At 67.0% G+C, this 27,442-nt stretch overlaps 5 protein-coding genes across 6 annotated transcripts; 4 read left to right on the top strand and 1 right to left on the bottom strand.

The window, feature by feature from the left end:
- The first annotated feature begins 1,062 nt into the window (after nucleotides 1-1,062).
- Nucleotides 1,063-6,514, top strand: TAF1C (TATA-box binding protein associated factor, RNA polymerase I subunit C). The gene is given in 17 exon segments (XM_042804895.1): nucleotides 1,063-1,299; nucleotides 1,589-1,871; nucleotides 2,005-2,125; nucleotides 2,321-2,427; nucleotides 2,521-2,616; nucleotides 2,715-2,785; nucleotides 2,875-3,119; nucleotides 3,200-3,310; nucleotides 3,431-3,554; nucleotides 3,662-3,733; nucleotides 3,856-3,991; nucleotides 4,086-4,214; nucleotides 4,366-4,540; nucleotides 4,659-4,796; nucleotides 5,102-5,385; nucleotides 5,608-6,349; nucleotides 6,352-6,514. Coding segments are annotated over 16 exon segments (2,820 nt in total). The 5' UTR covers nucleotides 1,063-1,299; nucleotides 1,589-1,739; the 3' UTR covers nucleotides 6,489-6,514.
- A 1,527-nt stretch (nucleotides 6,515-8,041) lies between these two features.
- Nucleotides 8,042-9,193, top strand: HINT2 (histidine triad nucleotide binding protein 2). The gene is made up of 5 exons (XM_042804695.1): nucleotides 8,042-8,135; nucleotides 8,400-8,549; nucleotides 8,670-8,774; nucleotides 8,884-8,956; nucleotides 9,059-9,193. Exons 1-5 carry the CDS (start codon nucleotides 8,067-8,069, stop codon nucleotides 9,148-9,150), a joined length of 489 nt encoding a protein of 162 aa, XP_042660629.1. The 5' UTR covers nucleotides 8,042-8,066; the 3' UTR covers nucleotides 9,151-9,193.
- Nucleotides 9,194-9,811: 618 nt separating this feature from the next.
- LOC122154648 (collagen alpha-2(I) chain-like) lies at nucleotides 9,812-22,038 on the top strand. Its single transcript, XM_042804761.1, has 5 exons — nucleotides 9,812-10,112; nucleotides 10,551-10,604; nucleotides 12,118-12,564; nucleotides 21,404-21,593; nucleotides 21,853-22,038. Exons 1-5 carry the CDS (start codon nucleotides 9,812-9,814, stop codon nucleotides 21,989-21,991), a joined length of 1,131 nt encoding a protein of 376 aa, XP_042660695.1. The 3' UTR covers nucleotides 21,992-22,038.
- Nucleotides 14,600-17,539, bottom strand: LOC116960499 (atrial natriuretic peptide receptor 2-like). 2 transcript variants are annotated; one of them, XM_042804795.1, is made up of 5 exons: nucleotides 16,086-17,535; nucleotides 15,827-16,001; nucleotides 15,642-15,740; nucleotides 15,454-15,545; nucleotides 14,600-15,286 (listed from the first exon to the last, which is right to left on the bottom strand). In XM_042804795.1, the coding sequence occupies exons 1-5, from the start codon at nucleotides 16,155-16,157 to the stop codon at nucleotides 15,224-15,226; spliced, it is 501 nt and encodes a 166-aa protein (XP_042660729.1). In that variant the 5' UTR covers nucleotides 16,158-17,535; the 3' UTR covers nucleotides 14,600-15,223. The 2 variants fall into 2 exon arrangements, with proteins under 2 accessions (XP_042660729.1, XP_042660728.1); XM_042804794.1 differs by having other exon boundaries at nucleotides 15,827-17,539.
- Nucleotides 21,515-27,223, top strand: TMEM8B (transmembrane protein 8B). Its single transcript, XM_032988129.2, has 12 exons — nucleotides 21,515-21,597; nucleotides 22,052-22,259; nucleotides 22,414-22,547; nucleotides 22,685-22,944; nucleotides 23,172-23,527; nucleotides 23,829-23,925; nucleotides 24,128-24,251; nucleotides 25,567-25,709; nucleotides 25,906-26,084; nucleotides 26,173-26,319; nucleotides 26,396-26,512; nucleotides 26,721-27,223. The coding sequence occupies exons 3-12, from the start codon at nucleotides 22,516-22,518 to the stop codon at nucleotides 27,054-27,056; spliced, it is 1,791 nt and encodes a 596-aa protein (XP_032844020.2). The 5' UTR covers nucleotides 21,515-21,597; nucleotides 22,052-22,259; nucleotides 22,414-22,515; the 3' UTR covers nucleotides 27,057-27,223.
- Nucleotides 27,224-27,442: the final 219 nt, after the last annotated feature.

Here is a 27,442-nt window from a genome sequence, read left to right as displayed (position 1 = left end):
CCCTGCTCCTGGGACACCTGAGGCCCCTCCTGCCCAGGCCGGACACCCCCACCCGCAGGGGTCACCCCGACAGACCCAAACACCCCCGCACATCCCACTCCCATCTACCTGGGCTCGGCTCTGCTACTCCTCTCTCTTGGAGCCGGTGGAGCTTTTGAGGCACTGCCTCAAAATATGGAATATTCCTTATCACCCCGCGTCATGCTCAGTCTATAGATAAGGGTTGATCATGAAGCACCACTCGCATTTTCAGGATGGTGGTTTCAGGACTCTGCAGGGGGACCCTCGCTGGAGCAGTTTGGGAAGAGCTGCAGCCCACGGGAAGGACTCATGGCAAAGAAATTTTGTGAAGGACTGTCTCCTGTGATCGGGATCCTTGCTAGAGCTGGTGTCTACAAGGCCGGGGACAAACAGGGTTGTTGTGACCCAAGTTGTAAAGGTTCTGTGATCCCCTCGGGTTAAATTAAGGTGAAACAATACTAAAGGACAGGTTGCTGGCAGGCAAGTTTTTTGTCACCTTTTCAGTTCATCTTTATCAGCTGATTAACATAGGAGACAAAGAGGGGCGGGTATTGCACCAACTCATTTCCATGAGAGAGGAAATGGTGGAGCAGGAGTTCTGCATATGCAGAGGGGGGATGGGGTGCACCAACCCCCTTGCCCCATTGAGCAGGCGGTTGTGCTCACCCCTACCACCTTCACTTCTTCCTCAGTTTTTTGCTTTTTGGGTAATTGCCTAGACCTTAGCAGCCCTTCTTCAAGGCTATAGTCATAAATTAAAGTGTAGGCATTAACCCAACATCTGCTTTCACTCAATCTATGTCTCCCCCCTCCTCTGGGGCTTATCTAGGCGATTTCGCAATACAACCACGGGGCGGGGGGGGGGAGCGAAGCCCTGCACCCTTCGATCCATTCTGCAGTTACGAATCACAAAGGCCGCAGCTCGTACTTCAGCCTCTCTGTGTCGGTGCATGTTTGAGGCATCTCTCCTGGGGAGAGGAGATGGGAGCAGCGAGGGCTGCTTGCGGGGGCGAGGGGGGCTGTCTAGGGGGCTGTTTAATGAGGACTGGAGGTTTTCTAGCAGCAGCTATCACCTTGTTATTGTGCCTTATAACGTTTATCTCAGAGAGGAGGTGTCCAGGAGAGGATGTCTGACTGCCGCCTGCGGGGGGGGAGGCATCCGGACTGGAAAGGATCTCATCACGCTTCCCCAAACTCCCCTGACATCACCGCCGGCCAGACCCACATCCCACAGAAAACTCTGCTGTCCCGCGTGCAGACAGCACCGGGGCCGGACAGGTATGCCCACGGCAGGACCCGTGGCGTGTCCCTCCTGGGGCTGAGGGGCGAAGACAGCGTCTGCGCCGGCGTGGCCTGGCACCGATGGTTCCCCCAGCCCGGTCCCCGGGGCTCCCCCCCGGTTCCCCCCGGTTCCCCCCGGTTCCCCCCGGTTCCCCCCGGCCGAGGAGCGTTTCCTCTTTCCGCCCATCAGAGGGCGGCAGTGCTCTCAGCCCTCCCCCCTCTTTTGTTACCCTCTTCCCCTCCCTTTCCCCCCCCCCCCCCCCCCCCGCCCCACCGCGCCTTTCAGGTCCAATTCTGTTTATTCTGTTCCGGGTGCTGGTTGATGGGCGGCGTCAGCACCGCAAGGCCGTGAGCGTCACGCGTGGCAACCGACTGGCGACCTCTCCAGGACATCCCACCGCCGCTTCTCAAAGCCGCCCTCCCGCCCCACGGGCGCGATGGAGTTCCCATTCTCCCTCTTCCCCTACTATTTCGGCTGCGGCCCGACCCGGGAGGAGGGGAACTGCTCTCCGACCCTCGGCTGGGGCGAGCACAGGCGGGTGGTGGAGGCCGGTCCCGCTCGTCGCCAGGTGAGTCCGCGATTACGCCCGCCCTGCGCAGGCCCGTGGGGCGAGAAGGGTGTGTGTGTGGGGGGTGTGTGTGTGTGGGGGGGACACACACCTCTCCGCTGTCCGCGTCACCTCCAGCCCCTTCTCCACGCAGGCTGATTCGGTGTTTGTGCCCCACCGCGACGCGATGGGCGAGAGCTGGAAAGCCGCCCACGCCGCTGCCGTACCCTTCCTGCCTCGGGACACGAGGGGAGGCCACAGGGGCCGGCAGGAAGGTACGCGACCCGCGGGGACACACGCACACACATCCCGTTCCACGGGTGGCTGCCCAAGCTGCCCCTGCGGCTCCCGGGGGAGGACGGGGAATTTCGAGTGGCTCTCCCTGGGGTCGCCCAGGAGGGAACGGGGTTGGGTGAGCCGTTGTCTGCCAGTGCTGCAGCGGTGCCCCAGCCCTTGCCCTCTCCCCACAGGGTGCCGTGTCCCCCCACTTGTGCCCCAAGACATCCTCTACCACGGCGTTCTGCACACGATGCTCTGGACAGGCAAGTCTGGAGCCATTCTGGATTTCACCAAGCAAGTAGGGCCTGGGGTGCTGTGTCATGCTGCAGGGCCTGGGGGGAAGTTGTTGGATCCTTGCACGTCCCAAGCTTTCCCTGTCCTTCCCACGCAGCTGGGCCGCTTCTTTGTGGATCACCCAGAAGATGCGTTTGGCACCCTGGGGCAGCTGCTGCACAAAAAATTCTACCTGAATAACTCCAAGGTGAGGGTCAGTGTCTGTCTGGGGGGGGGGGGGTGACAACGCCACACCCCACCCCTCCTCTTGCAGCTAACAGCTCCAACCGCTGCCCCTGCCCCTCCTTGCAGAGACATGGCTGGGACAGCACCATCCGGATGATGGCCCCCATGCAGGAAAGGGACCATCTGACGGCCAGGCAGTAAGTGCCCCTATGTCCCCCAACCTGGAGAGGTCTGAGGGGGCTCCTTTTCTCTCCCCCTCACCTGACACCATCTGTACCCTCCTCAGCGTCTGCTCCCGCAAGGACCGTGCCTGCCAAATGCGCAGGTTCTCCCAACTCTGCCGTGACTGGCTTTCCGAGGTGCCAGTGGGGCTGCTGGCAGACTGTTTGCATGAGGAGCTGTTGCTGCAGTGGCCCAGCCTGCTCTTTGACGACAGCCCTACTGGGGGTGCGCTGGCCTGGCTGCCCCCCAAAGATGGGAGACGCATGGGCTGTCTGGTGTACCCTGGAGGGCAGGCCATGAACCGCCTCTGTATCCTTCCTCACATGGTGTGCATGGGGAGGGAACGGGGTACTGATCGTGGTTGTACTGCCCTTAGCTGGCACCCCCAGATTTTCAGGATGTGGTGCTGGGGGAGCTGCCCCACACCCGGTGCTCCACGGCGGAGTTTGTGCTCAACGGGCGGATCCGGCAAGTGGCCACTGCCCGGGTGGATGAGGAAGGTGAGGCAGCCCTGGGATCCGTACCCCAGGATCCGCACCTCGGGCTGGGCAGGGCGTGGGGGGCAGCAGGCAGCCCCTGGGATGCTGCCGTCTCATGTGCCACCTCCTGTCCCCTGTCAGATTTCATCGGCGTGCGGTCGGACTATCACTGTGGCGTTTGGAGGGTTCCGGGCAGGATGGGGGCAGCCCCCACCCCGCTCCAAGTTATTCGCACCAGCGTGCCTGCCTCCAGCCTCACCGTCAGGTAGGCACGGGGGGAGCGGAGATTTGGAAGGAGGGGGCTCTGCAGCAGTCCCCACTGTGGCGGATGCTCTTTGCCCCAACAGTGATGCCAGGCCCCCCGTCCCACAGCCCTCACCTCCCCGGGGAGCTGACTCTCTGCACCCAGAGCGGAGCTGTTTACCTCTGGAACGTCGAAACAGGGTGAGATGGGGCACTCGGGGCCGGGCGTGGGGCTCACGCAGACCCCTGGGTCTCAGTGGGGTGGGAGGGCCCAAGCGAGCGGGGCAGGTCTGCACTGTGTCGGCGCTGCCTTCTCCTCACAGGCTGCAGCGGCTCCGCCACGACCCCCAGACCATGTTTTTTCGGGACCATTCGCCCTGGCGCTGGAGCGAATTCACCGCCCACCCACGGGTGGTGAGCTGTGCCGACCGCACTGGTCTGCAGTGCCTGGATACCCGGGTGAGCCTGGGAGGGTGGACATGGGGCTGATGGTGGGTGGGGAAGAGGTTCCCCCAGCCTGGGGTGCTGACAGCACCCCGATTTACTGCTGCAGGCCCCCGAGAGATGCCACTTTGACTTGTTCAAGGTGGGCGAGGAAGCCAGCTGCCGGCAAGGCGAGCGTGTGGTGCTGCCAGTGTACCTGGGCAGGGCTCACAACTTTCATCACCTTGTCGCCACCCAAGTGAGTCTCATGATACCTGGAGGGGACAGCCGAGGTCTGGGGAGAGGATGCCCTGGCACAACCCCGCTGGCTCCAGCACGTGTGGGAGGCTGAGGGGGGCTGCCACGACATGTTGGGAGTGAGCCCTCCTGAGCCACATCCCCTGTCCCAGTTTTCCATCTACGTGGTGGACGAGCGGATGCCGCTGGTGCCCATGCTGAAGTGGAAACACATGATGAAGGCTGCTCCTCTCTTTGCCCACCTGACACCGGGGAGCCCCGGAAGGAGGCAAAAGATGCTGCTTGGCACATCCTGCACCAAGGAGCTGTTGCTGCTGCAATACTGGGGTGAGAGATGGGGCTACGGGGCTGCTGTGGGATCAGGTCTCTGTGCCCGTGTCCCCTGAATACTGGGAACAGCTGCCGTCGGTGCTCTCTGGCCAATTTTTCGTGTGTCTTTCCGCAGGGGGCGGGTGGTCGCCCTGCCAGATTGCAGGGCCGCCACAAGAGCTGCAAACCATTGCCAGCTGCCTGCAGCACCTACACACCCAGCAGCGGCTCAGCCACCACCTGATCCAGCAGCACCTCAGCACCTTGGCTGCCGGTGGGTGTCCCCCTCCACCCCGGGGTGCAGGTCCTGAGGATGACAGGGGCGGGGAGAATGTGGGCTGGAGGGGAGGGGGTATAGCCCTTGCTGTGCCCTGTGGGGTTTGGTGGCTGAAAAAGCAAAAGCAAAGCCCTGAACAGTCCTGTGCAAGAGATTAGTGACTTAGAAAGCAAGGTGGGGGGTGGGAGCCTGCAGCGGGTGCGCCCCGGGGAGGGGGTGAGGGCAGCCCCCACTGCTGGCCAGGCCCCAGGAGGGGCCCCAGGACCGGGACCCCCATGGCAATGTCTCCTGTGTCTCCGCAGGACTGGTGGCCACGGTGCAGGAGGACAGGCCGCGGGAGTCGCTGCTGGTTTTCCAGCTCTCCGAGGCCGGGGATGTTTTCTGCCAGACGCTAAGCAACAGGGCAGCGCGGGCCCCTGCGCCCACCCTGGGGGATGAGGCCGAGGCCGCCCCTGGGTCTTCCCCTCTCTTCGAGGCTCCAGCCAGCATCCCACTGTCCATGGGCAGCCAGGAAGAAGAAAAAGGAGAAGTGGAGGAGGAGGAGGAAGAGCAAACCTTCTATTTGTCCAACTTGGAGGTGATTGTTGCTGAAGAGGAAGAGGAGGAGAAGGAAGAGGAGGTGGAGGAAGAGGATGAGGATGAGGGAGAGGAGGAGGAGGAGGAGGAAAAGGAAGGGGAGGAGGAGGGAGAGGAAGGGGAGGAGGAGGAAAAGGAAGGGGAGGAGGAGGAAAAGGAAGGGGAGGAGGAGGAAAAGGAAGGGGAGGAGGAGGAAAAGGAAGGGGAGGAGGAAGAAGAGGAAGATAATGAGGAGGAGGAGGACGAGGAGGAGAACAAGAAAGACGACAACGAGGAGGCAAGCATGCTGCTCCCCCAAGAGCCCTGTGCCAGCCCACTGCCCTCCCCAGCCACGGCCCCGCGGTACCTCTGCTGGCTGAAGGCTCTTTCCGATGGCTCCAGGAAGCACCCCCTGCACGCCTGGCTGCCCCCCCTCAGCCAGGAAAGCCTCTTCACCCGCAAAGAGCTGGAGGCACCGGCGTGCCCCAGCACCCTGCACGGGCTGGCACGGCAGCGGCTGCGCCAGGCCATGCGGGAAGGGGGCCGCATCCAGTGCTGGGACCCCCCGGGCCCCCAACCCCCTGCCCCACCACCGCCCACGGGGTGTGTGGAGGAGCCCCTGAGCGCCCGGCTGGCAACGGTGTGGTCCAGGGACTGGGAGCAGTGGTGGGAGGAGAGGACGGGCTTCTACCTGGCGCTGCGGAAGCGGGCGATGCAGAAGCGGCGGCGGCGGCAAAAGCAAGCCTGGGGTCGGTGCAGCCTTTCGGTCAGCTTCACCTCCTCCCTCACCTACCAGTCCGAGCTGTCGGAGCTGAGCGACGCGGGCCCCTCGCCGCCGCGCTCCCCCAGCTCCCCTGCCGTGCTCCCCCGGGAGAGCTCCCAGTGGAACGGCAGCCCCCCGGCATCGCCGGCGCCCGAGGAAGCCCTGCTCTCCTCACAGAGCCTGCGCTGCCGCGGCATCCCCAAGGAGCGGCGGAAGACGCTGCGGGATTACCTGGGGTGTGGGCTGATGCCCCCCCAGACCCCCCCGAGCTCCCCGGCAGCCAGGCCAGCCAGGTCTGCATCCCCTCCTCCCAGAGCCAGCTCTCCTCCGCCTCCCAGCCCCACCGCAAGCGCCCACGCGTTGGCTTCTGAGCACCCAATAAATCCAGACTGGCTCAGCCTTTTGCCCGGCATCTTTAACTGGGGAGAGGGGGAGGTTGGCGGGAAGCAGCACCCACCTGTGGTGCTGCAGGGGGTTTGGGCTGCGGTCCACGCTCCTCTCCCTCGTGGCCTTGGTGGGGCGGCCCATGTGTCATGCGTGGGGGCAGACGTGTGCGGGGTTTGTGTGGTGGGGGGCTTTGATAGAAGAGTAGGGAGGCAGAGCAGTGGCTGGGAAGCTCCCCCGGCTCCAAGTCGGAGCCACGTCAGGCCAGGGCTGAGCCAATTAGCAATGGTGGCTGTGCCTCTAGGATAACGTAATTAAGAAGGAGAACTGGGGTGGAAATTGTGAGGAGGAGTTGTGGCATCTGTGTGAGCACCGAGGTCAGCCCAGGAACAGAGGAGGGGGGAGGCACGCTGGAGCAGAGCCCCCCCGTAACCTGTGGTGAGATGGCAGGGCGCCCCCACCACCACCCACGGAGGGCACCGGTGGAGCAGACTGATTTTCAGCCGGTGAGGGGCCCCACGTGAAAAATGAACGCATCAGTGCCCAAAGTCAGCTGGGATCCCATGGGAAGAAGCAGCCCCCGCTGTAGTAGCTCAGCGCTGGGAGGATTGCAGCATGCGGGGGTGTCCCACGCCGGAGCAGTGTGGGGAAACGCTGCGGCCCGTGGGAGGGACTCACGTCAGAGAGGATTTGTGTACGATTGTCTGCTGTGAGAGGCAGACCATGCTGGAGCAGGGGAAACAAGCTCCAGAAGCTCCCCCACTGAAGATGGAAGTGGCAGCACTGACTACACCCCCCATTCCCTGCCCCTGCGCCACTGGGGGAGGACAGAGAGATACCAGGAGCAGAGCTGGGCCTGGGGAGAAGGGAGGGGATGGAGGGAAGGTGTTCTCAAGACGTGGCAATGCTTCTCACTGTCCTACTCTGATAAGTGTTGTTGTTAGTGTCTGTAACATATCTATATTTTTTTCTTCCCCATACAAGTGTGCCCTTTGCCCCTGACCATACCAGGTAGTGTGCCCCTCCAAGCCCTATCTCTAATCCCTAGACTGACTTATTTTCTCCTTCTCGGTGCAGGGGTGAAAGAGGGGGCCGCGCGGCTGCGTGGTGCTCCGTGGCCCCTGCGCTCCCACCACGGCCCTGCCCCTGTGCCCGTGGAGAGGGATGGTGGAGAGAGGGGAGAGCAGAGCCGAGCCCGGGTAGATGGGCGTGGGGCGTGCGGGGGTGTGGGGGTGTTTTGGGGCCCGGTGGCCGCTCTTGCTTTGCCACCACCCACGCTCAGTGCTGGCTTTGTCGGTGTCTGCACTAAATGGACGTTTTTGTTCCCGTCAGGCGCCTCCCGCCCGTGACGCCGGGCACAGCCCCGCCCCCGCTGCCATTATCCCTATTTCTGGGTTTATCTCTTTATTTTCTCCCGCCCGCACGTAGGCGGTCACGTGCACGGCACCGGCGCATGACTGGAGCCGGAGAGGGGCGGGGCGGGCGGGAGGGGCGGGGCGGGCGGGAGGGGCAGACGGCGGAGCCAATGGGGCGTCGGGGGCGTGTCCGGCGCGGCGGCGGCGGCCATGCTGTCGGTGGCGGCTCGCGCGCTGTTTCGCGGCGGGGCGGCGTGGGGCGCGCTGCGAGCGGGGCAGGTGGGCGCGGGGCTGGCGCGTGGGCGCGGGAGGGAGAGGAGGGCCTCGCCCACGCCCCGCGGGACGCGCCGCGGAGGGCCTGAGCACCGCGCGTGCGCTCCCCCACGCCGCGGCAGAGTGCGCGTGTGCGCCCGCCGCCGCCCCCCCCCCCCCCTACGGGCTCTCCACCCCCCTCGCTGCCATGCCACGCGTGCCCCTCGCCCCTCCCGGCCCTAGCGTGCCCGTCCCGCGTGGGCAGGCCGTCACGCCCGTGTGTCCCCCCAGCCCCAGCGGTGCGTGGCGGCGGGCGGGCAGGACGGGGAGGTGGGCGCGGCGCGGCGAGCAGCGGCGGCGGGGGAGGACGGGCAGCCCACGGTCTTCAGCGGGATCCTCGCCCGCAGCGTGCCCGCCGACATCCTCCATGAAGACGAGAAGGTAGCCAGGGAGCGGCCCGCGTGTCCGCGGCCGGAGGGGTGGCGGGGATTTGGGGGGGAGCAGCGCCCACGGTTGCGGGGCTCACTCTGCTCCCCCCCCCCCCCCCCCCCCCCCCGGCAGTGCCTGGCTTTCCGCGACGCGGCCCCCCAGGCCCCCGTGCACTTCCTGGTGATCCCCAAGCGCCCCATCCCCCGGCTGAGCCGCGTGGGTCCCCAGGACACCGAGGTGAGTCGCGGGGGGTGCCCGTGAGGCGGGGTCGCACACGCAGGCGTGGCGGTGACCCACCTCTGCCCCCCCCCACTCCCTCCCCCACCCCCCCCGGGCTCCCACGCAGCTCCTGGGCCACTTGCTGGTGGTGGCGGCACAGACGGCGCAGGCGGAGGGTCTGGCCGATGGCTACCGCCTGGGTGAGTTGGTGGCCACGGGTGGGCCGCGGGGCAGGAGCCTCGCCGGCGGTTGGGAGGGGGCGTGGAGGGTCCGTGCTGAACTCCCCGATCTTCTCCCGGCAGTGATCAACGACGGGAAGCACGGCGCCCAGTCCGTCTACCACCTGCACCTGCATGTGCTGGGGGGGCGGCAGCTGGGCTGGCCCCCGGGCTGAGCCCCCCCAAACCACTGCCCCCCAATAAAGCATCTCGACGGCGGTGGCTGTGGTGCCTGTCTGTCGGGGTGACCCCTGCGGGTGAGGGTGTCCGGACAGGGCAGAGGGGGCCTCAGGTGTCCCAGGAGCGGGGGGGGGACACGGGTGGAACTCGGCACCCTGCTTCTTGGAGAGCAGGGTGTGCGTCTGGACTCCCCACATCCCAACTCGCCTGCTCTGGAGCCCCCCAGTTGCAGCATGAGGATTTTTGGGGTGTGCCCATATCCCCCCATGGACTAAACGCCCATCCCAGTGCCGGGGGGGATGGGGGGGCAGGCTGGGTGCTGCAGGGGTGTCCCCGAGCTGGGGAATGCCACGGAGACGCCAGCAGTGCTCAGTGCCCCACGCTGCCCACCCAACCCCACTGCCCCCACAGCGGTGCCCTGGGTGCCCCCCAGCTCCCCCGTGTTCCCTCGTGAAAGCGAGCCGATTGCACTAAATTGGGCTAAAAGCGCACGTGTCCTGTGAAACTCGCCATGCTGCTCGCCCCAGAGCCCCCCCTCGTGCACCGCTGTGCAAAATATTGCCATTCATTAGCTGCCATTAGCGACCAGATTAGATAGTGCGGGAGTATTTGGAAAAACACAAAGTGATAATAGCACAAATAGAAAACAAACGGGCAATGCGCAGTGCGACTGCTCAGCACCCGCTGACCGATGCCCAGCCCCTGCCCGGCCAGCGATCCCAGAGAGGAGAGTCCGGGAGCCACTGTCCGGAAAACCCGAGCGGAGATTCTCGACCACCCCACGTGTGTGCACTGAGCGTGACGCTCGGCGGCGGGGAATATTCCGTCGGCCAGTTTGGGCCCGTTGTTTTGGCTGTGCCCCCCGCCCGCCCCGGTTCTCGGGTACCCGCGCACTTGCGGGCCGTGCGTGGGACGTTGAAAAGCTCTGGCTTTCCTGGACGCGGCTCAGAGTGTCTCGGTGGGTCAGTGACGTTCCTGCCGTGGCGGTGCCCGCGCTGACCCCGAAGCGCCGCGCTGCTCCGGCTGCGGAGGAGGAAGGAGCCGCGAACGCAGGCGGCTCTGCCAGCGCCCTGGGTTGGGCTGGAACAGGGTTAACGCTCCTTTTTGGGTGTCTGGAGCAGGGCTGCGCTTCAGATTCAGCACGGGGTTTGGTATGAGAAGAATGCTGATGGCACCCCGGTGTTTTCAGCTGCCGCTGGGGTTTCAAGGACTCTCCCACGGGAGCGTCCTGCCCGTGCACTGGTGCACAAGAAGCGGGGAGGGAGCACGGCCAGAGCCCCGGACCCAAACGGCCAATGAAATATTCCGCGTCGCGGAACGCCACGCTCAGGGTACAGAGCAGGGGCGGTCGGGAAGGGGCTCTCCCTCTCCTCTCTCCCTCTCCTCTCGCTTCCAGGATTGGGAATGCGGGATCTTGGCATTTCGGGATCGCTGGCCGGGAACGGGCTGGGTATGGGTCAGCGAGAGGTGAGCAGTTGCGTTGTGCGTTGCCCGTTTCTGTTTTCAGTTGCTGCCGTTGTTTTCCTTTTGTGACCATAATTAAACTGTTTCAACCTGCGAGTCTCCCTTCGCCCCTGCAGCTCCCTCGCCCGTTCCCGGGTGGGGGGCGAGCGGCTGCGGGGTGCTCGGCTGCCGACCGGGCTCAAACCACCACGCCCAGTCAGACACCCCCGTCACCCCAGTCCACCCGCCCCCCCCCCCCCCCCCCCCCGCGGCGCCGGGGGCCGCAGCCCGCGTGGAGAAGGGCGGCTCTGCGCCCCAGCGTGGGGCGCCCCTTTCCCAGCCTGAGCTCCGCGGCACGTCTCTCGGTTCCCCACGCAGCTGCGTGACAGCAGGGCTCGGAGCAGCCCCTCCTGCTCGGCGTGGGGCCGGGCGCCCGGAGGGAGGAGCGTGGGGCCGGGCGCCCGGAGGGAGGAGCGTGGGGCCGGGCGCCCGGAGGGAGGAGCGTGGGGCCGGAGGGGCCGGGCACTCCCCGGCCAGGAAAAACAAGAGGCCGGCGCCGGCCGCGTCGCGGGGAAGGGCCGTTCTCCGACTGGCGGCCGGGGGAGCTGCTCCACACGCGTCGGGGACCGGCCGTGCCCAGCCAGGCACCGGGCCCGTCCCGCCCGGTCCCCCCGCGCCAGCGGTGGGTGCGTGGGGCAGGAAAGCGCAGCCGGGGGCCGGGCCCAAAGAGCGGGTGACGGGCGTCCCGTGGGCCACGTCACGGGGAGCGGGGCGCGTCCCACTCCCGCCGCCCCAGCGGGGCCGAGCTGTCGCTGCCAGGCGCGGCGCCCGCCCACTCGTGTCGCCCCCGGCCCGAGAGCCTCTGGGGCCGCCCCTGTCCCCAGGCCGGGCCCTGCGAGCTCTGGCTCAGCGATCCCTCCCGGCCCCCGCCGGCGGCGGCTCCAAGGCCGCAGGGCGGCCGGGGGCAGGTGCCCACGCACCCCCACGCGTGGGGACGACCCCCGCGGCCCCCGCATGCGCCCTGGCCCAGGGCCCGCCCCTCGCCGCGGGCCTGGCCCCGCCCCCTTCCCCTCGGCGCGCTCCACCGCCCCTTGGCCCCGCCCCTGGGCGGGAGCCTTCCCTGCCCCTGCGGGCTCTCCGCCAATGGGGGGCGCGCGTGCGCCCGGCCCCACCAATGAGCTTGCGGCCGCGGGCGAGGCGCAGCACGTGTTCACCGTCATCAGGGCGACGGCGCCGTTGCAGCCCCGCGCAGGCGCCGTGGGGCCGTGAGTGCGGCGGTGGGGGCCGGGAACCCCGAGGGGGCGCGTGTCCGGGGTGCAGGGCCTTGGCGTGACCCGGCGGAGGGACGTTTGGGGGACGGGGGGCTGGGTGGGCTGTGGGCGGCCCCTGGGGAGCGCCGAGGGGGCGGGGGGGCTGGGAGCAGGGTGAGAAGTAAGGGGGGCGCTGGGGGGTGCAGAGCCCTGGGGCGGGGCACGGGGCGGGGGGACACCGGGGGGGACGTTTCTGGGCAAATCGGTGAGGGGACGGGAGTGATTGCGGGGGGAGCCCCGCCCGTTTCCTCGGGGTCTGCCGTCACCTCCGGGTGGCCGAGGGGCCGTGTGCCTCCCCGGCACCCTGGGGGGGTCGCCCTGGGTGTCGGGGCGATGTCCTCCTGCCCCGGGTCCCCACAGGAGCTCCCGCGCCGCGGGGGGACAGCGACGGCCGCGACCGAGATGCCCCAGGAGCCGTGGGGCAACGCCGAGGAGCCCCGGGAGACGCTGTCGGCCGCGGCCGAGCCGCCCGCCGAGGGTGGGAAGGGTCCCTGCGGGGTCGAGCGGCCGCCCGGCCCTGGGAAGCGGGGGGCTTGCCCCAGCGAGGTGCCCCCCATCGTGGTGCCGGCGCTGGCCGCCTCCCTGCAGACCCCGGCCGAGCGGCCCAGCCCGGTGGTGCCCCGGGGGAGCTGCCCGACCGGCAACTGGCAGGAGGAGGTAACTCCCCACCACTGCCTGGGGGGGGCCGCGAGGGGAAATGCCCCCACATCCCGCCCCGTCGTGTCCCACACGCTGACCCCGTGAAGACCCTCCGCCCCCGGCCACCCGCTCTCTCTAAAGAGCCGCCCTCGGCCGAGCCGCAGCTCGACGGGTGAGCCCAAGAGGAGGGGAAGGGGCTGCAATTCGGTGGCACGGGCGGCACGTGGGGGGCGGCGGCGAGGCCCCGGGGGGAGAGCCCGGAGCTTGCCGAGGGGCGGCGGAGCCACAGCCCGGGGAGCCCCGGGGCTCGCTGCCGTGCCTTCGGGGCAGCGTGGGCACCCCGGGGGTCGGGGCGGCCGGCCGAGCGCCGGCAGGCAGGAGCGGGCACAGGGCACCGCGGGGTGGGCTCCCGCTCCCGCCCCCTCCCCGCAGCCCCCCCCGCCCGCCCGCCCGTCCCCAGAGAGCCACGAACCACCCGGACGCGGTGCCGGGGCGGGAGCCGGGCAGCGAGGGCTTCGCCTGCCGGCACGGCCACCGCGGCTGCTGGGCCACCGGCCGCTCTCCCGGCCCGCCGCCGGCTCCGCCACGAAGGACGCCCGCCGCACGGGGCCCCGCCGCCGGGGCGAGGTGGGACGGAGCCCCCGCGCCCCCCCCCCACACCGCCGGCTGCCCCCCACCGAGGCGGCGTGGGGGTCTCAGCGGTGGGGCTGGCGGCTCCTTTTCCCCCGCAGGGCAGTGCCGGGCCGTGCTGGAGGCCACGCTCTACCAGAAACTCAGGCGAGCCCGCGCCCCTGCGTGTCACCCACCCCCGGGGAGGTGCCCTGGAGGGGGGGCGCCCTGCCGGGCTGGATGGGGGGGATCCCCGCGCTGAGGGGTGCGGGCCCTGCTCTGCCCGCAGGTCGGAGCTGCTGGAGGGGCTCTGCCCCCCGCAGACGCCCACGGGGTCGGTCTCCGCCAGGCAACGGGACGGCCCCGCTGGGGGCTGCCGGCTCTCGCCAGCGCCCCCCACCCAGGTAGAGGCAGGGGGCGCCCCCCCGCCCCCCCCCCCAGCTTGCGGCAGCCCCCAGGGAGCCCCCGTGTCCCTCCTGCCCACCGTCACGTTGCTTCTTCCACCTGCAGCCCCACAACTACTGCACGGAGCAGCCCCGCAGCTTCTGGCTGGGGCAAGCCCGCAGCCTGCCCGTGAGCCCCCCGGCACCCTGCCCCGGCAGCACCCCGGGGACGGGGCTGCTGACGGGGACCCCCTCGCTCCCCTCCCCTCCAGGGCGTCACCGGCATCCGCAGCGGGGACAGTCCCTTTCGGAGGAACGCAGCCTTCTCCACTCCCATCGCCGAGTACCTGGAGCAGCCCCTGCCCTGCGTCCCCCTCAGCAGCCGGCTCCGGCCCCAGAAGCAATAAAAACCTTGGGGGGTTTGGAGGGGTCGTGTGGTGTGGAGGGGGGCGCGGGCTGTCCCCGCACCCCCGCCGCCCCCGGGTTGCGCTCAGGCTGGGCGTTTGGAGGGGGAGCGCCACGTCCCCGGCATGCCCATCCCCGTGGGGCCACGCAGCGCCGGCGTGGGGACACCCTCCAGCCCCTCTGCGCGTCGCTGCTGCCCCAAAACCTGCTGCGGCCCCCGGCCTCCCCCCTTGGGCACGAGCGGGGAACCGCTGGCCCAGCCCCTTCCCGGCACGTGCCCTCGCCCGGTGCCCGCCGCGGGTCACTCGTGGGTCCGGTCCCCAGGCCCAGGTGGCTTCCAGTAAGAGGCGGCGGCGTGGCCAGAGCATGAGCTCAGAGGAACGCACCGCAGCCCTCCTGCCAAAGCAAACCCCGCCGCGGGGGCCCTGCCCCCCCAGCGCCGCCCCGAGCCCCCCCCAGCCGCCGCTGGCTCCCCGTGCCCGGACCCCCACCCCACGCCGCAGCCGGACCCACGGGCACGATGTGCTGGAATGCTCCAGGCGGCTGTCCCCCCCACCCGGGCTGAGCTCGATGTGGGGGTTCTCCCCCACCCCCGGCTCCCCCCCCCCGCCTGGCGCCCCGGGGCAGAGCGAAGCAGGGACCAGGGGACGGAGGGATTTGGGGAAGTTTGTATTTCCACAAAATAGTTTGCAGCGACTCCTATATTTACACCTGGGGGAGGGGGGGTATTTACATGACCCGGTGGAGCTATATACAGGGAAGGGGGGCGCTGGGGAGGGGGGGAGCCGCGGCACGGAAGCCTGCCCTGGCCAAGGGGTCGTCCCGGCAGGAGCCCCCCCTTTCCCCCCGCCCCGGGGAGGGGGTGACACGGGCACAACTTCTGCCGGGGGCCGGGCACTGAAAAGAGACGGCCAAGTGCCCGGTGGGGCAGCCAGGCCCCGGGAGCGGCTCAGAGCCAGCTGAGCCGCGGGGAAGAGGGCAGGGGCGGCAGGACCCCAGGTGGTGGGGGGACACGGGGTTCCCCCCCGGGGCGGATTGGGGCCTGCTTTTCCCCCCTCCAGCAGGGGCTGCGGGGGGAGCTGGGCTTTGCTGGTGCCAGTGGAGGGGGCAGGCGGTGCTGTGGGCGCCGGCCCCCCGTGCCCCAGCCCTGCTAAAGCAGGGGGGCTGCGGTGGTGGCCGGGGGCTGCGGTGACGGGGCTGTGCCGGTTCCTCCCGGGGGCCGAGCGCTGGGAAGCACGGTGGCGCCACTGGGGCTGGGGGCTCCGCCACTGCCGCCGGGCTCAGATGGCTTTGGGGTCTTTCCTCTCACCCAGCAGCCAGTACGTCCGCATCTTCCCCTTGCCCTGGGGGGCGGAGGGCCGGGTGAGACCCTCCCCGCCCCCGGCGCTGCTCCTTGGGTGCTGTCCCCGGCACCGAGGGGGACAGGGGGTCCCAGCCCCAAGCCACCCACCCATCGCACGCCCGTGCGGCGGGACGGGCTGGCAGCCCAGCAGCGGCCCCGCGCCCTCACCTTCATCTCCACGTCCCCGCGCAGCTCCAGCTCGAAGCAGCCAAACTCATCCAGGACTTCCTTGGTGGTGGACGAGATGTGGATCTTCAGGGCTGGGTGGCACAGAGGGGCAAAAAGGACACGGCTGGGTCCAGGAGCGGCGCACGGGCCCGCGGCACCGGAGCCCGGCTGCCGGCCCCGTGGCTCACCCTGGCCGTTGGACTCCATGCGCGACGCGGTGTTCACCGTGTCCCCGAACAGGCAGTACCGCGGCATCTTCAGACCCACGACTCCGGCGCACACAGGACCTGCGGGCACAGAGATGCCCGGGGCTGCTGCAGGGCGGGCGGGCGAGCATCCCCCCGCCGTGGGGCTGCCCGGTGCCGGGGCTCACCGGTGTGCACGCCGATGCGCAGGCGGAGCTGGTCGTTGGGCCGGTGCCGGATCTTGAAGGTTTTGACGGCCTCGAGCAGGGCCAGGGCCATGCGGACGATCTCGCGGGCGTGCAGCTTGCCGTTGCGCACCGGCAGCCCCGACACCACCATGTAGGCGTCCCCGATGGTCTCCACCTGTGGGGTCAGGGGAGTGGGTACACCCTGGGCTCCCCGCTGCCCGCCTCGCTTTGGGGGGGCTGCACTTACTCCCCCCCTCACCTTGTAGACATCAAATTTGTTGATGATGGCATCCTCCTGGCCCCAGTGCTGCATGGTGGTGGGGCACCCCATGCTTCTGTGAGTTGTGGGGCCAAGAGGCAGTCCCAAAGACCTGGGGGATGTGGGCCTATAGGGCAGCTGCTGGCATGTTTAGAGGTGTTCCTTCACACCCAGCCCACCCTCCCTGTCCCCCTTGACCCCTCACAGTCCTGGCCTCAGGGACCCCTCACCCACACCAATCTTCCCTCCCTCTGGGGCAGCTGCAGTCTCCCTGTGGTGGTCCCTCCTGGCCCAACACCCCTATGGGCACCCACACCCACTGGTGTCACTGACAGGGGGTGGGTCCATCACATGTAGCTCTGGTGGGACCCTCGAGCCTTTGGAGAGTATCAGGACACTCACTCACACACACAGAGGCTCCCCCATCCAATTCTCAAGGAGCGTGGGACCAGGTTTCTCATGGAGGGTCCATGGGCCTTGTACATTCCCGTGCCAGGGGCCTCTGTGCCCTGGGAGGTTTGCACTGGGGAGGGGACCCCCATCCATGCCTGGAGGGGGGCTGCGCTCTTCCAAGGGGCTGCTGGGGCGTTGGACTGGACCACCAAGCATGGCTGCTCCATTATGGGGGCATGGGATGGGAGCAGCCCCCGTGGGGAGTGGGGCTGTGCCTGTAAGTCACCTCCCAACCTGTGCTGTGTCCAAAGAGGATGGTGATGTCAGAGGAACCTGAGGATGATGTCAGGGGAGTTTGGGAAAGCATGATGAGATCATTTCCAGTCAGGATGCCTTCATCCCAAAAGGTGCTGTCCCAACCCCCTCTCTCGGACAGCTCCTCTATGACACAAATATTATAATTTATGATAATAAGCTGGTACCCACTGTTAGAAAACCACCCAACCCCCATTAAACAGTCCCCCTAGGTAGCCCCTCAAGCCCGCACAGGTAGCCCTTGATCCTTCTATTACCTCTCCACTGGATGCTCTGTCCCCATCATTTTATCTCCCTAGTACCTTACACCCCAGCCCCACAGCCCCCATGTCCTGGTCCCACGGCTCCTTTCACCTGTGTCCTGCACCTTTGTCACAGTTTGAGCCCAGAGGGCAACTGAGCACCACACAGCCCATCACTCACCCCCTCCCCCTCAAGAATGGGGAGGAGAAAATACAAGAAAAGGCTCATGAATTGAGATAAGGACAGGGAGGGGTGGCTCAACCATGAAGAGGAGGGGCAAAAGACAGACTCCTTAGAGGAAGAAAAAAGAACATCAAATTAATTCAAACACCCCCACCACTAAGACTTAACAAACAGAGTAGGACACTGAGAAATACAATTACATCTTAGAAGCACCTTCCCCCCACTCCTCCCTTCTTCCCGGGCTCAGTTCTGCCCCCGATTTCTCTGCCTCCTAACCCCAGTGGTGCAGGGGGCAGGGAATGGGGGTTACAGTCAGTCACAGTGCTCCTTCCTACTCAGGGGAGGACTCCTCACACTCTTCCCCTGATCCAGTGTGGGGCCCCTCTCACAGGAGACAGCCCTCCACGAATTTTCTCCAACATGAGTCCTTCCCATGGGGTGCAGCTCTTCCCAAGCTGCTCCAGTGTGGGTCACCCCCACGTGTTGCAGTCCTCCCAGTGCCGCACTACAACAGTGGGGGCTTCCCACAGAGTCCCGGCCTTCTTCGGGTGCAGCCTCCTGCTCCGGCGTGGGGACCTCCACAGGCTGCAGGTGGGCGTCTGCTCCTCTGGTGACCTCCATGGGCTGCGGGGGCACAGCCTGCCCCCTCACCATGGGCTGCAGGGACTCTGCTCCAGTGCACCTCCCCCTCTTTCTCCTCCTTTCTTTCACTGACCTCAGTGTTTGCAGAGGTGTCACCCTCACAGCTCTTCCCCACAACTCCCACTCCTCCTCCCAGGTTTCCCTTCTCAAATACATCCTCGCAGAGGCGCAGCCACGGTCACTAGCTGGCTCAGCCCTGGCCCGACGTGGGTCCGACTTGGAGCCGGGGGAGCTTCGAGGAGCTTGTCCTTGTCGCTGTCCCCCACCTATCCCTGTCCCGAGACGATATCCCTGTCCCCCAGCCTCATATCTCTGCCCGCCACCTGTGTCCCTGTCCCCCAGCCCCACGTCCCGCGCCCCCACCCGTGTCCCTGCCACCGGGTGTCCCGAGCAGCGGCGGGGTTACCCCGGGGTTGTGGGGGTGACGGTGGGGAACCGGGTCGCTCGCGGGGGGGGGGGGGGGGGGGCGGGGCGCTGCCACCGGCGAGTGACGCGCGTGGGGGCCAATGGTCGCTCGTGGGTGGCCCCGGAGGGGGGCGGGACGGGTGACGTCATGGGCTCCGGTGCGCGACGGGGCTGCTGGCGGCGCGCACCCCACGGCAGCCGGCGCGGCGGCATGGGCCGTCGGGGCGGCGGGGGCGGCGGGCACCGGCGGCCGCTCGCCCCCCCCCTCCGCCTCCCGCTGCTGCTCCTGCCGCTCCTCCTCTCGCCGCCGCCCGCCGGTGAGTGCCGCGGGGCCGGGGGCGTGCCGTGCAACGGGTGTGGGGCACACGCGCGGCGTGGGGCGCAGGGATGGATGCGCGCTGAAGGGGGTGCGTGTGCCGCGGGAGTGAGGTACGCACGCCGTGGGGCGCGGGGTGCCTGTGGCGCGGGGTGGGGTGGGGGGGGCGTGTGTGCAAGGGGTTAGGAGGTCTGCATGCTGTGGGGCGTGGGGAGGGGGGGTGTGTGTGCGCGTGGGGAGGGGGGCGCAGCGTGCTCGGTGGTGTGGGGCAGGGGGGTGAGCTTGCGGTGGGTGTGCGGTACACGAGCAGTGGGATGTGGGGCAACGGGGCGCGGGGGGGTGGGTGGGGGGCACAGGGGTGTGTGTGCAGTGGGGCGCAGCGTCTGCTGGCTGTGGGGTGCAGGACGCGTGGGCGGTGGGACACGGTGAGTCTGTGCAACAAGGGATGAGGCACGCACGGAGTGGGGTTCGGGGCACGTATGCCACAGGGCACAGAGGTGTGCCCAGCTGGTTTGCGGGGGGGGGTGTGTGCAGTGGGGCAGGAGGTCCCTGTGCCGTGGGGCACGAGGGGAGAGGGATGGGGCATGTTTGCGTAATGGGGGGCATGGGGGTTGCACGTGCAGAGGGTACCGGATGCCAATGCAATGGGGCACAAGGACTGGTGCGCGGTGGGTCATGATGATAAGCACGCCGTGGGGCGTGGGGTACCCACGCAGTGGGGCACCGAGGCATGCGTGCCAGGAGGGTGCAGGCGGTGCACATGCAGCGGAACACGGTGGGGGTGGGGGTGGTGGGGCTTGTGCACGGGCAGTGGGCCCGGGGGGCTGCAGATGAGGGGCAGAGAGCTGCGTGGGTGCGGTGGGGCAGCGGGGATGGACAGCGTGGGTTTGTGTGTGGGCACGCAGCGAGGCGTCGGGATGAGTGGGGCGGGGGGACGGACACACACACGCGACACGGGTGGGACTGTGTGAGGCGATGGGCTCGCTGTGGGGCACGGGGGGCTGGCTTGGTGACGGGGATGCAGGAGGGTACCCCGGGGTTGGGAGGGGGGCGTCCCCCGGGGATGGGGGGCAGCTGGCCGGGGGCCGCCGTGGGGCGGCCGCGGGAGCTGGCCGCGGTGCTGACCGCTGGCCGCGGTCCTGACCGCCGGGCGCGACGTGGGGCAGTGGTCCCGGCGTGGGGGGTCCCGCGTCTCCGTCCGCTGGCCTGAGACAGAGGGACACTTGCTTTCCTCCTTCTTCCCCCGGTTTCATGGATAGGAAATCCCTCTCTGCCCTCCAGTAACCCTCCCGTGCTCCGGCCACACCACCACGGGGCTTCAGACTGACCCTCTCTGCCTGCAGCCGGCTCCCCTCACCTTGCCCTGGGCGAGTGGGCATGGGGTGAACTGCTCTGGGACCGGGAAGCTCCGATTGCTTCCCCCCATGCCACCTCCTATAGTTGTGTTCAACATCTCCTCCTCCCCAGGGTCGCCAGCCAGGTCACTGTCCTCATATGGGGAGGGGAGCGTTGGAATGGCTTGGTGACTCATGGCAGGGAAACAGGAATTGGGTGCTTTTGCACTGAGACAGGTATTTCATGCCTGGCTTGTGTCGGCTGGAAGTGAAGGGGAGGGGGAGCTGCCTTTGTTCCAGGCAAGGGAGCAGATGCATGTCAGTATACAGCCGGCTGGGGCTGCACACACGCAGCACAAACACACGTGCACACAAGCACATGCGCGCACTCCCAGCCAGGCGCACGCCGTGAAAAGCCACCCTTCTTTTCAGCTATCCCACTCCCCGCTGGATGAGTCCTCCCAGGCACAGCCCTGCTCTCGGCCCGTCCTCTGCTGGCACCCCCGTCGCCGGCAGCTTGTGCGGAGGGGCATCTCATCCTTGGTGCATCCCTGGGGTGTAATGGATGGGTCTCCCGGTCTGGCACTGGGGAAGTGTGGCAATGGTAGGGCGAAGTTACAGCTGCTGTCTGGAGGCCAGGTCTCCCTTGTCTACTGTGGCAAGAAAGTGGCTGCCCTTCTGCTGCTGGGGCTCCTGGAGACCCCTGGAAATCAAACTGTCTGACATCCGGGCAGGGGGAGGTGGCCCCAGTGCATGCTGTGGGCTTGCAGGAAGTGTCACGCAGACGCAGGGCTGTGCACAGCCACGCGCACCCATGCATGTGGGTGTGCAAGCCTCCACTTTGCCGTGTACGCAGGCAGCACCCACGTGTGCATATGTGCACACATATGTGCACCATTCCTCCCCCGCAAACCACGGGAGAGCTGGGAGGCTGGGCTGGGAGTGCACTGCTCGCTGCTTCTTCTCATGGCTCTAGGGTGGGACTCTGTGGTTTCTGATGGGCTCTGTGCTGAACGTCCTTGGCAGGCAGAGAAGGGGGGACTCTATGTCCCTGTGGGAGCTAACCTGTTGGGGCAGGGCTGGAGCCCTGAGGAATGGGCCCTCATTACAGGTAAAATGCAGGGAGCAGGTCCTCACTGAAGAAGATGATGAGTTGAAAAAGACGGGCTGCACCTGGGCAGAGCCTGAGCAGGCAGGGCTGAGGGCTCTTTGGGCTCCAGAGGATGAGTGCCCACGGCTCGGGGAGCTGGGCTCGAGGCAGCGCTGAACCGGGCATGATGTGCCAGGGCTGGGAGATGCAGCTGGGTACAGCTGACATCATCCCTGGGGACTCACTGAAATGGCACAGTCGCAGCCCTTCTTTCCTCCAGGCCGACCGTTCTGGGACATGTTCAGAGCCTGTATGGGTGGGCATGGTCTCAGAAGGGTGCTACACCACCCACCCCAGTCCTCCACCCTGCTGAGAGCGCCTTGGGTCTCCTCTGCAGACGGGCTCTTTGTGACTGACTACTTCACCCGCACGCCACGCAAGCTCAGCCCCTTCCGCTCCTTTGCCAGCATCGAGCTCTTCCACTTCCACATCCCTGAGGACACAGTCATCGCCGTCTGGAACCTCATCACCTTCAAGGAGCAGGGTGGCACCTTTGGGGACCAATGCCCGGACCGTAGCATCACCGTGTGAGTAAGCAGCCCGCCCTGTCCATTTTCTTCCTGCCTGCCTCTGCCTGCCCCTGCTGTCCCCTGCCTGGACTTGCCTTGGAGCCTCCCTGCTCTTGTCTGCTTCTTGCTTGCATGTGCGTGTGCGTGTATACGTTTGTGCAAGCACACATACAGGGGAGCACTCCCGCACGCATCTGCGGGTACATGCGCGTGCACAGATGCGTGCACCCATGTGCGTATATGCCTGTACACACACCGAAACGCATGGTCTCCCCAGGATTCATCTTCCCAGGACCGTTGCAGGCTCCACTCTCGGGCATCTCATACATGAATGGTTTTGCTTGAACACACACCCAGGGAAGGTCATAGTCTCCAGCAAGTCCCAGCTTACAGATGGCTTCCCGCGATGTCTCTGAGCTTCCTAATAGCATGGAGGACAGACCCCCTGTCTCTGCTAACTGCTGCCTCTGCTGCAGGTATTTCCGCTCAGGGGCTCCTTCCGTCATTAACCCGCTGCACACGCACTTCCCCAGGGACACGGCTGTCCCTGGCTCCTTCGCACTGACCCTCACCTGGACCCTGCCCAACCGCACCACGGGGGTGTTCAATGTCACCAGCCCACTGCCCGGGGACTGGTTCCTGGCTGCCCACCTGCCCAAAGATGAGGGCAAGATCTCCGTCAAGGTGAAGGGCTTGTGGGGAGGGTGGGGTGGCAGGGCTCTCTGCAGGGCCCTGCTGGGGCCTGACTGTCCTGGGCTGGCACTGCGCAGGGCAGGTGTCCCCAGTGGGGACAGTACCCCATTCCCCCTGCCCCATGCTGACTGTCTCGCTGGTGCAGGGGCTCTACGAGGAGTGCCAGTATCTCTTCCAGCCACAGCTCATCGTGCAGCGCCTGGTGAACATTGCTGTGCTGTACCCTGGATATATCACCGAGCAGAGCATGGCCCCCCACAACCGCTCCTGCCTCTACAAGTGAGTGCCGGAGGGTCTCCCAAGCAGGGGCCGTCCCCGGGGTGGGGGAGCTGAGGGTGTCCCACCCCTCTGGCTTGCTTTCCCGGCCCCACCTTGGTCCACGCTGAGGGGCAGGACCTGACACTGCTGTCCCACAGGGTGTTTGTGCCCAGCTACACGTCACGAGTGCTGGTGGAGGTGCTGCGGTGCCGCGGGGTTGAGGGCTGCCCGCTCTGGCTCCGCGTGCGGGCCAAGGCTCCCCCCCTGCACAACTCAACGGCGCTGGACTGCCGGGAGCACGCTCCCTGCCAGCTGGCACTGGACCTGCCCTTCTGGCAGCACTGGTACTATGTTCTGGTGGAGAAACACCCTGGGGTGCCAGGCACGGTCTCCTTCCAGGTCACTGTGCAGCTCACAGGTGAGGGGGCAGGGGGAGGTCTGGCTTGGGTGACTGGTGGTGGGGTAAAGGATGCCTGCAGGATCTGGCCCCATCTGGGAGCAGGATTATGCCCAGCTCTGCTGGGGTGGGATTACTGGGAGGTGTTTGGCCAGGTGGATGCGAGTGGTGGGCAAGAAGGTGGGGTGGGAACTAAGAGGGGGCTGGAGGAGGTGTGTGGTGCCCAGGCTGACGGCTCTGCCCCCCAGACTGCTCCCGACCCAGCCTGGCCCGGCCACCCTTCCTGCCCTCCAGCGCTTCCATGAACATGCCCCACTCCTTCGGCTCTGTGGGTGGGCTGGCGCTGGGGGACAGCCCTCCACCCGCCAGCCCCAACAGCACGAAGCACCCGGTCCCCATCCCCACCGCCTTGCCTGCTGGTGAGCGGTGCTGGCCGGTCCGCCCCACGCTGCGCAATGAGCTGGACACCTTCTCCGTCCACTTCTACATCTTCTTCGGGCCCAACGTGTCGGTGCCGCCTGACCGCCCCGCTGTCTTCGTCATCAACCTTCTACCGGTGCTGGACAGTGGTGGGGTGCTCAACCTGGAGCTACGGCTCAACGTGGTGAGGTGGCCCCGGCGAGGGCAGGGCAGCCTGGGGTGGGGACTGGCTGGGAGATGGGTGATGTCAAGGCTGCAGCAGGGCAGGGAACAGGATTTGGGGTGCTCTTGGGTCGTGGGCCAGAGTTGGGGAGCTCTTGGGTGATGGAGCACAGATTAGGGTGCTCCAAGGGCAGGATGGTGGTCTGGATTTGGGGTGTCCTTGGGTGATGGGCAGTGCTAGTTGCTGTGCCATGATCCGGGTGCTGTCAGAGCAGGGGCTATCCCCGGCACTGGTTTAGGGCCGTCTCCTCCTCTGCCATCAGAGTTCCCTGTGTGGCGAGAACGTGACAGTGTTTGGGTGTCTGAACCATGAAGTCCCGCTGACGTCCGGTGACAACGCATCGGTCACCTGTGAGACGGGTAGGCTGGGCTGTGCGTGCCCGTCCTGCTGCATCTGCGGGGCTTGCTCCCCTCCCCACGTCTGGCGGCAGGCTGGGTGGGAGACGGCAGAGACCGAGGGGGGACGCCTGGCCCTGGAGCCGGCCAGAGGGTGCTCTGCCCCTGTCCCATGGGGAAGGGGCTGCCCCCCACCCTGCTCACCCAGAGCTCTCCCGGCCCGCAGAGTCCCTGGCAGGCTTCCTCCTCTCCGTCAATGCCACGGCCAGCCTCAGCCGCCTGCGGATCCCCTACCCCCAGACAGGCAGCTGGTACCTGAGCCTGCGCTCGCTCTGCGCCACGGACCACGGGTAAGAACCCCGGTGCATCCCCCTCACTGCATGCCCAGAGGGGACATCCCCACCGTGGCCCGCACCCGCGTGCGCTGTGGGTCCGTGGGTGTGCCCGGCCCCTGCTCTGCGTGTCACCGCTCACGTGTGCGCACGTGGCTCCGCGTGTCACCGTTGGAGCGCCTGCGTGGGCACAGATGGCTTCATCTTCCGCCTGCCTGACCATCTGTGGGTCCCCGCGGCTTCTTCCCTCTGTCTCGTGGTTAGGAAGCGGCTGTCGGCGTGTGAATGCCGCGCGTCTCGGTGCCTGCCCGTCTCCGCGGCAGTGCCCATCCGTACCAGTGCCCGGGAGGAGACTGGGCAGTCACTGCGTGGACAGGGCTTGGCGATTCATATGAGGGGGCAGCTCCAGTCGGGCTGCTGTGCCCCTGCACTGCTTAGCATCTCCAGGGACCGGTCCTGTGTCTGCAGCTCTGCTTCTTCCCCATGTGCCTGCCTGAGAGACCTGCGGAGGAGAAAGGGCTGTTGTGCACGTGTGTCTGTACACGCCAGAGTCCGTGTGCCGTGCAGACGGCGCTCTGTGCATGCCCGGTGCATGCACACGCATGGTGCCTGTTGGGGTGCGCAACGGCTCTGTGTGCGTGTTCGGGCTCGTGCGAGCGCGGCCAGGGCTGCGTGTGTGTGCTGCGTGCAGGCGTGCGCAGACCTGACCGTGCGAGGGACAGCGGGCACACGTGCAGACACGGCCCGTCTCTGTGCGCAGGCGGCGCTGCCTGCGTGTTTGTGCGTGTTGGGGTGTCGGCGTGTGCGCGGGCAGCAGTTGGTGCGTTGGTGTTGGGACGTGGGCCCGCCTGTGCTCCGTGTGCTGGGGCTGCCGAGGTGCCGGGTGTGCCTGGAGCTCTGCGAGTGGGTGGTGCGGGGCAGAGGGGTGCTGTGCCTGCTCTGAGTCCTCTGCTGCATTTCTAGTTCACGCTGAGTTGCCGGTTGCAGTCGGTCCTTCCCCGACACGGTCACACGCAGGTATTGCAGGGCACGGTGTTTGCACAGCAAAATCCAAATGAAATAGGAGCCAGCGGAGCGTGCTGCTAAAGGCAAAGTGGCTCTAAGTGTGGCCACCTTCCTCCTGCTCGCCCAGCCTGGCACAGACAACTGCAGCACACAAGACTCTTGGGGACTAGCTCTCATACGTAGCACCAAAGCAGCTCATTTCCATGCTCACCCAGTCCCCGGGTCTCCCATCACCTGCCTGTTCTAGGCACGACGGGTGCCTCTGGTGGAGGCAGGAGCTGCTTGAGGGGCTCAGGGCAAGGGCTGACCCCCTTCTCCCACACCACAGTTTCGAGCCCTGCACCAACGTGACGGCCGAGGTGTACCTGCGTGCCTACCTCTCGCCCTGCATCAACGACTGTGGCATCTATGGCCAGTGCAAGCTGCTGCGCACCAACAACTACCTGTACGCTGCCTGCGAGTGCAAAGCTGGTGAGAGCTGTCCCGGGCACCCACGGTGCTCACTGCACAGGGGGATCCCCCCGGCATCCTCCCCTCTCCCTGGGGGTTGTGCACCCCATGAGTCCCCCCATGTCAGCTCTCCACAGGGTGCTGGAAAGGGGCTTCCCCCTCCCTCCCCAGCCCCTGTCAGTGCTGCAGGGGTGACAGCGGCTCTCCCTGGCCACAGGCTGGAACGGCTGGGGCTGCACAGACAACGCTGAGGCTTTCTCCTACGGCTTCCAGCTCCTCTCCACGCTGCTGCTGTGCCTCAGCAATGTCATGTTCGTGCCTCCCGTGGCCATTGCTGTCCGCAGCCACTACCTCCTGGAAGCTGCCGTCTACATCTTCACCATGTTCTTCTCCACTGTGAGCGTGGGGTGGGAGTGGCTGTGGGGGCAGGCGAGGGGCTGGGGCTCTGCAGGGTGGCTCTTACACCCTTTCCCCCCTACCGCAGTTCTACCACGCCTGTGACCAGCCAGGCATCGTGGTGTTCTGCATCATGGAGTACGATGTGCTGCAGTTCTGCGACTTCCTGGGCTCCCTCATGTCCGTCTGGGTCACCGTCATCGCCATGGCCCGGCTCCAGCCCGTGGTCAAGCAGGCAAGTGTGGGGAGGGGATGCACAGGCCGTGCACACGGAGGGGACCTATCCTGACAGGCGTCCCGCTGCCCCACAGGTGCTGTACCTGCTGGGGGCCATGCTGCTCTCCATGGCTCTGCAGATGGACCGCCACGGGCTCTGGAACCTGCTGGGCCCCAGTCTCTTCGCTTTGGGGATCATGGCCATTGCCTGGGTAAGGACATGCTGTCCCTGTCCTCTTATGCCCCGGCCCCAGCTGCGCTCAGCATCCTGCCCAGCTGTCTAGCCCCGCTCCCCTGCCAGCATCTCCCCTTCCCCAGGAACCCCCTCCCTGGGTCCTGGGGGATGCGGCACTGAGGCACAGAAGCCGTGCCCATCCCTGCCGGGGCCGCCTCTTCCAGCCCCTCTTTTCCCCACCGCAGACAGCTCGCACCATCCGCCGCCGCCACTGCTACCCACCGACCTGGAAGCGCTGGGCTTTCTACCTGTGCCCGGGAGCGCTGATCGCGGCGGCCGCCGTCCTGCTCTACGCCTTCGTGGAGACGGAGGAGAACTACTTCTACATCCACAGCATCTGGCACCTGCTCATCGCCGGCAGCGTTGGCTTCCTGCTGCCGCCCCGCGCCAAGCCCAGCAGGCGCCTGGGGCCGCTGCCCCGGCGCAAGGGCTGCGGGTACCAGCTCTGTGTCAATGAACAGGAGGAACTGGGGCTCGTCGACCCGGCCGTGGCTTCCATCAACAGTATTTGTACCAGCTGATGCCAGCGGCAGCCCGAACTCCTCCGGCACGGACAGCAGCCCCCGCGGGGCCCAGCACCCGCTCTCTTTGACAGGCACCCGTCCCTGGGAGCACCAGGACTCCTCCGGGTGGCTGCACAGCTGCCCGTGCCGCCCTGTTCTTACAATTACAGCCTGATTGAACTTGTCTCCGGCAGTTGCTGCGGCTCAGTCCAGTGCAGAGCTGGGAGGGCTCGAGGCTGAGCTGGGGCCATGCTCCTCTCTTTGCCAAGCCATGCAGGTGCCCAGGGGACCTGGCTGGGTGCAGAGCGGGTACAGGCAACCGTCTCTGGCTCTCACTCAGGGGTCTGTAGCAAGAGCTGCTGCTCTGCAGTGGGCTGCTCTGGGGCTGACACAGCTCCTGCATA

The sequence above is a fragment of the Tyto alba genome, unplaced genomic scaffold (assembly GCF_018691265.1).
Source record: "Tyto alba isolate M040663 unplaced genomic scaffold, T.alba_DEE_v4.0 Super-Scaffold_42, whole genome shotgun sequence".
Taxonomy (NCBI): domain Eukaryota; kingdom Metazoa; phylum Chordata; class Aves; order Strigiformes; family Tytonidae; genus Tyto; species Tyto alba.
The sequence above is the reverse complement of the archived record's forward strand: the minus strand, read 5'-3'. Positions and strand labels throughout refer to the sequence as shown.

Coding starts and splice junctions, on each gene's coding strand:
- HINT2 (XM_042804695.1), top strand. CDS start 8,067: ATGCTGTCGGTGGCGGCTCGCGCGCTGTTTCGCGGCGGGGCGGCGTGG. Junction 8,136..8,399: donor GCGCGCTGCGAGCGGGGCAG/GTGGGCGCGGGG, acceptor GTGTCCCCCCAG/CCCCAGCGGTGCGTGGCGGC. Junction 8,775..8,883: donor TGGGTCCCCAGGACACCGAG/GTGAGTCGCGGG, acceptor GCTCCCACGCAG/CTCCTGGGCCACTTGCTGGT.
- LOC122154648 (XM_042804761.1), top strand. CDS start 9,812: ATGCGCAGTGCGACTGCTCAGCACCCGCTGACCGATGCCCAGCCCCTG. Junction 10,605..12,117: donor GCTGGCCGGGAACGGGCTGG/GTATGGGTCAGC, acceptor CAAATCGGTGAG/GGGACGGGAGTGATTGCGGG. Junction 21,594..21,852: donor CCGGACCGTAGCATCACCGT/GTGAGTAAGCAG, acceptor TGGTCTCCCCAG/GATTCATCTTCCCAGGACCG.
- LOC116960499 (XM_042804794.1), bottom strand. CDS start 16,157: ATGGGGTGCCCCACCACCATGCAGCACTGGGGCCAGGAGGATGCCATC. Junction 15,546..15,641: donor CATGGAGTCCAACGGCCAGG/GTGAGCCACGGG, acceptor TGTGCCACCCAG/CCCTGAAGATCCACATCTCG. Junction 15,287..15,453: donor GCGGGGACGTGGAGATGAAG/GTGAGGGCGCGG, acceptor TCCGCCCCCCAG/GGCAAGGGGAAGATGCGGAC.
- TMEM8B (XM_032988129.2), top strand. CDS start 22,516: ATGGCCCCCCACAACCGCTCCTGCCTCTACAA. Junction 22,945..23,171: donor GGTCACTGTGCAGCTCACAG/GTGAGGGGGCAG, acceptor TCTGCCCCCCAG/ACTGCTCCCGACCCAGCCTG. Junction 26,320..26,395: donor TCCAGCCCGTGGTCAAGCAG/GCAAGTGTGGGG, acceptor GCTGCCCCACAG/GTGCTGTACCTGCTGGGGGC.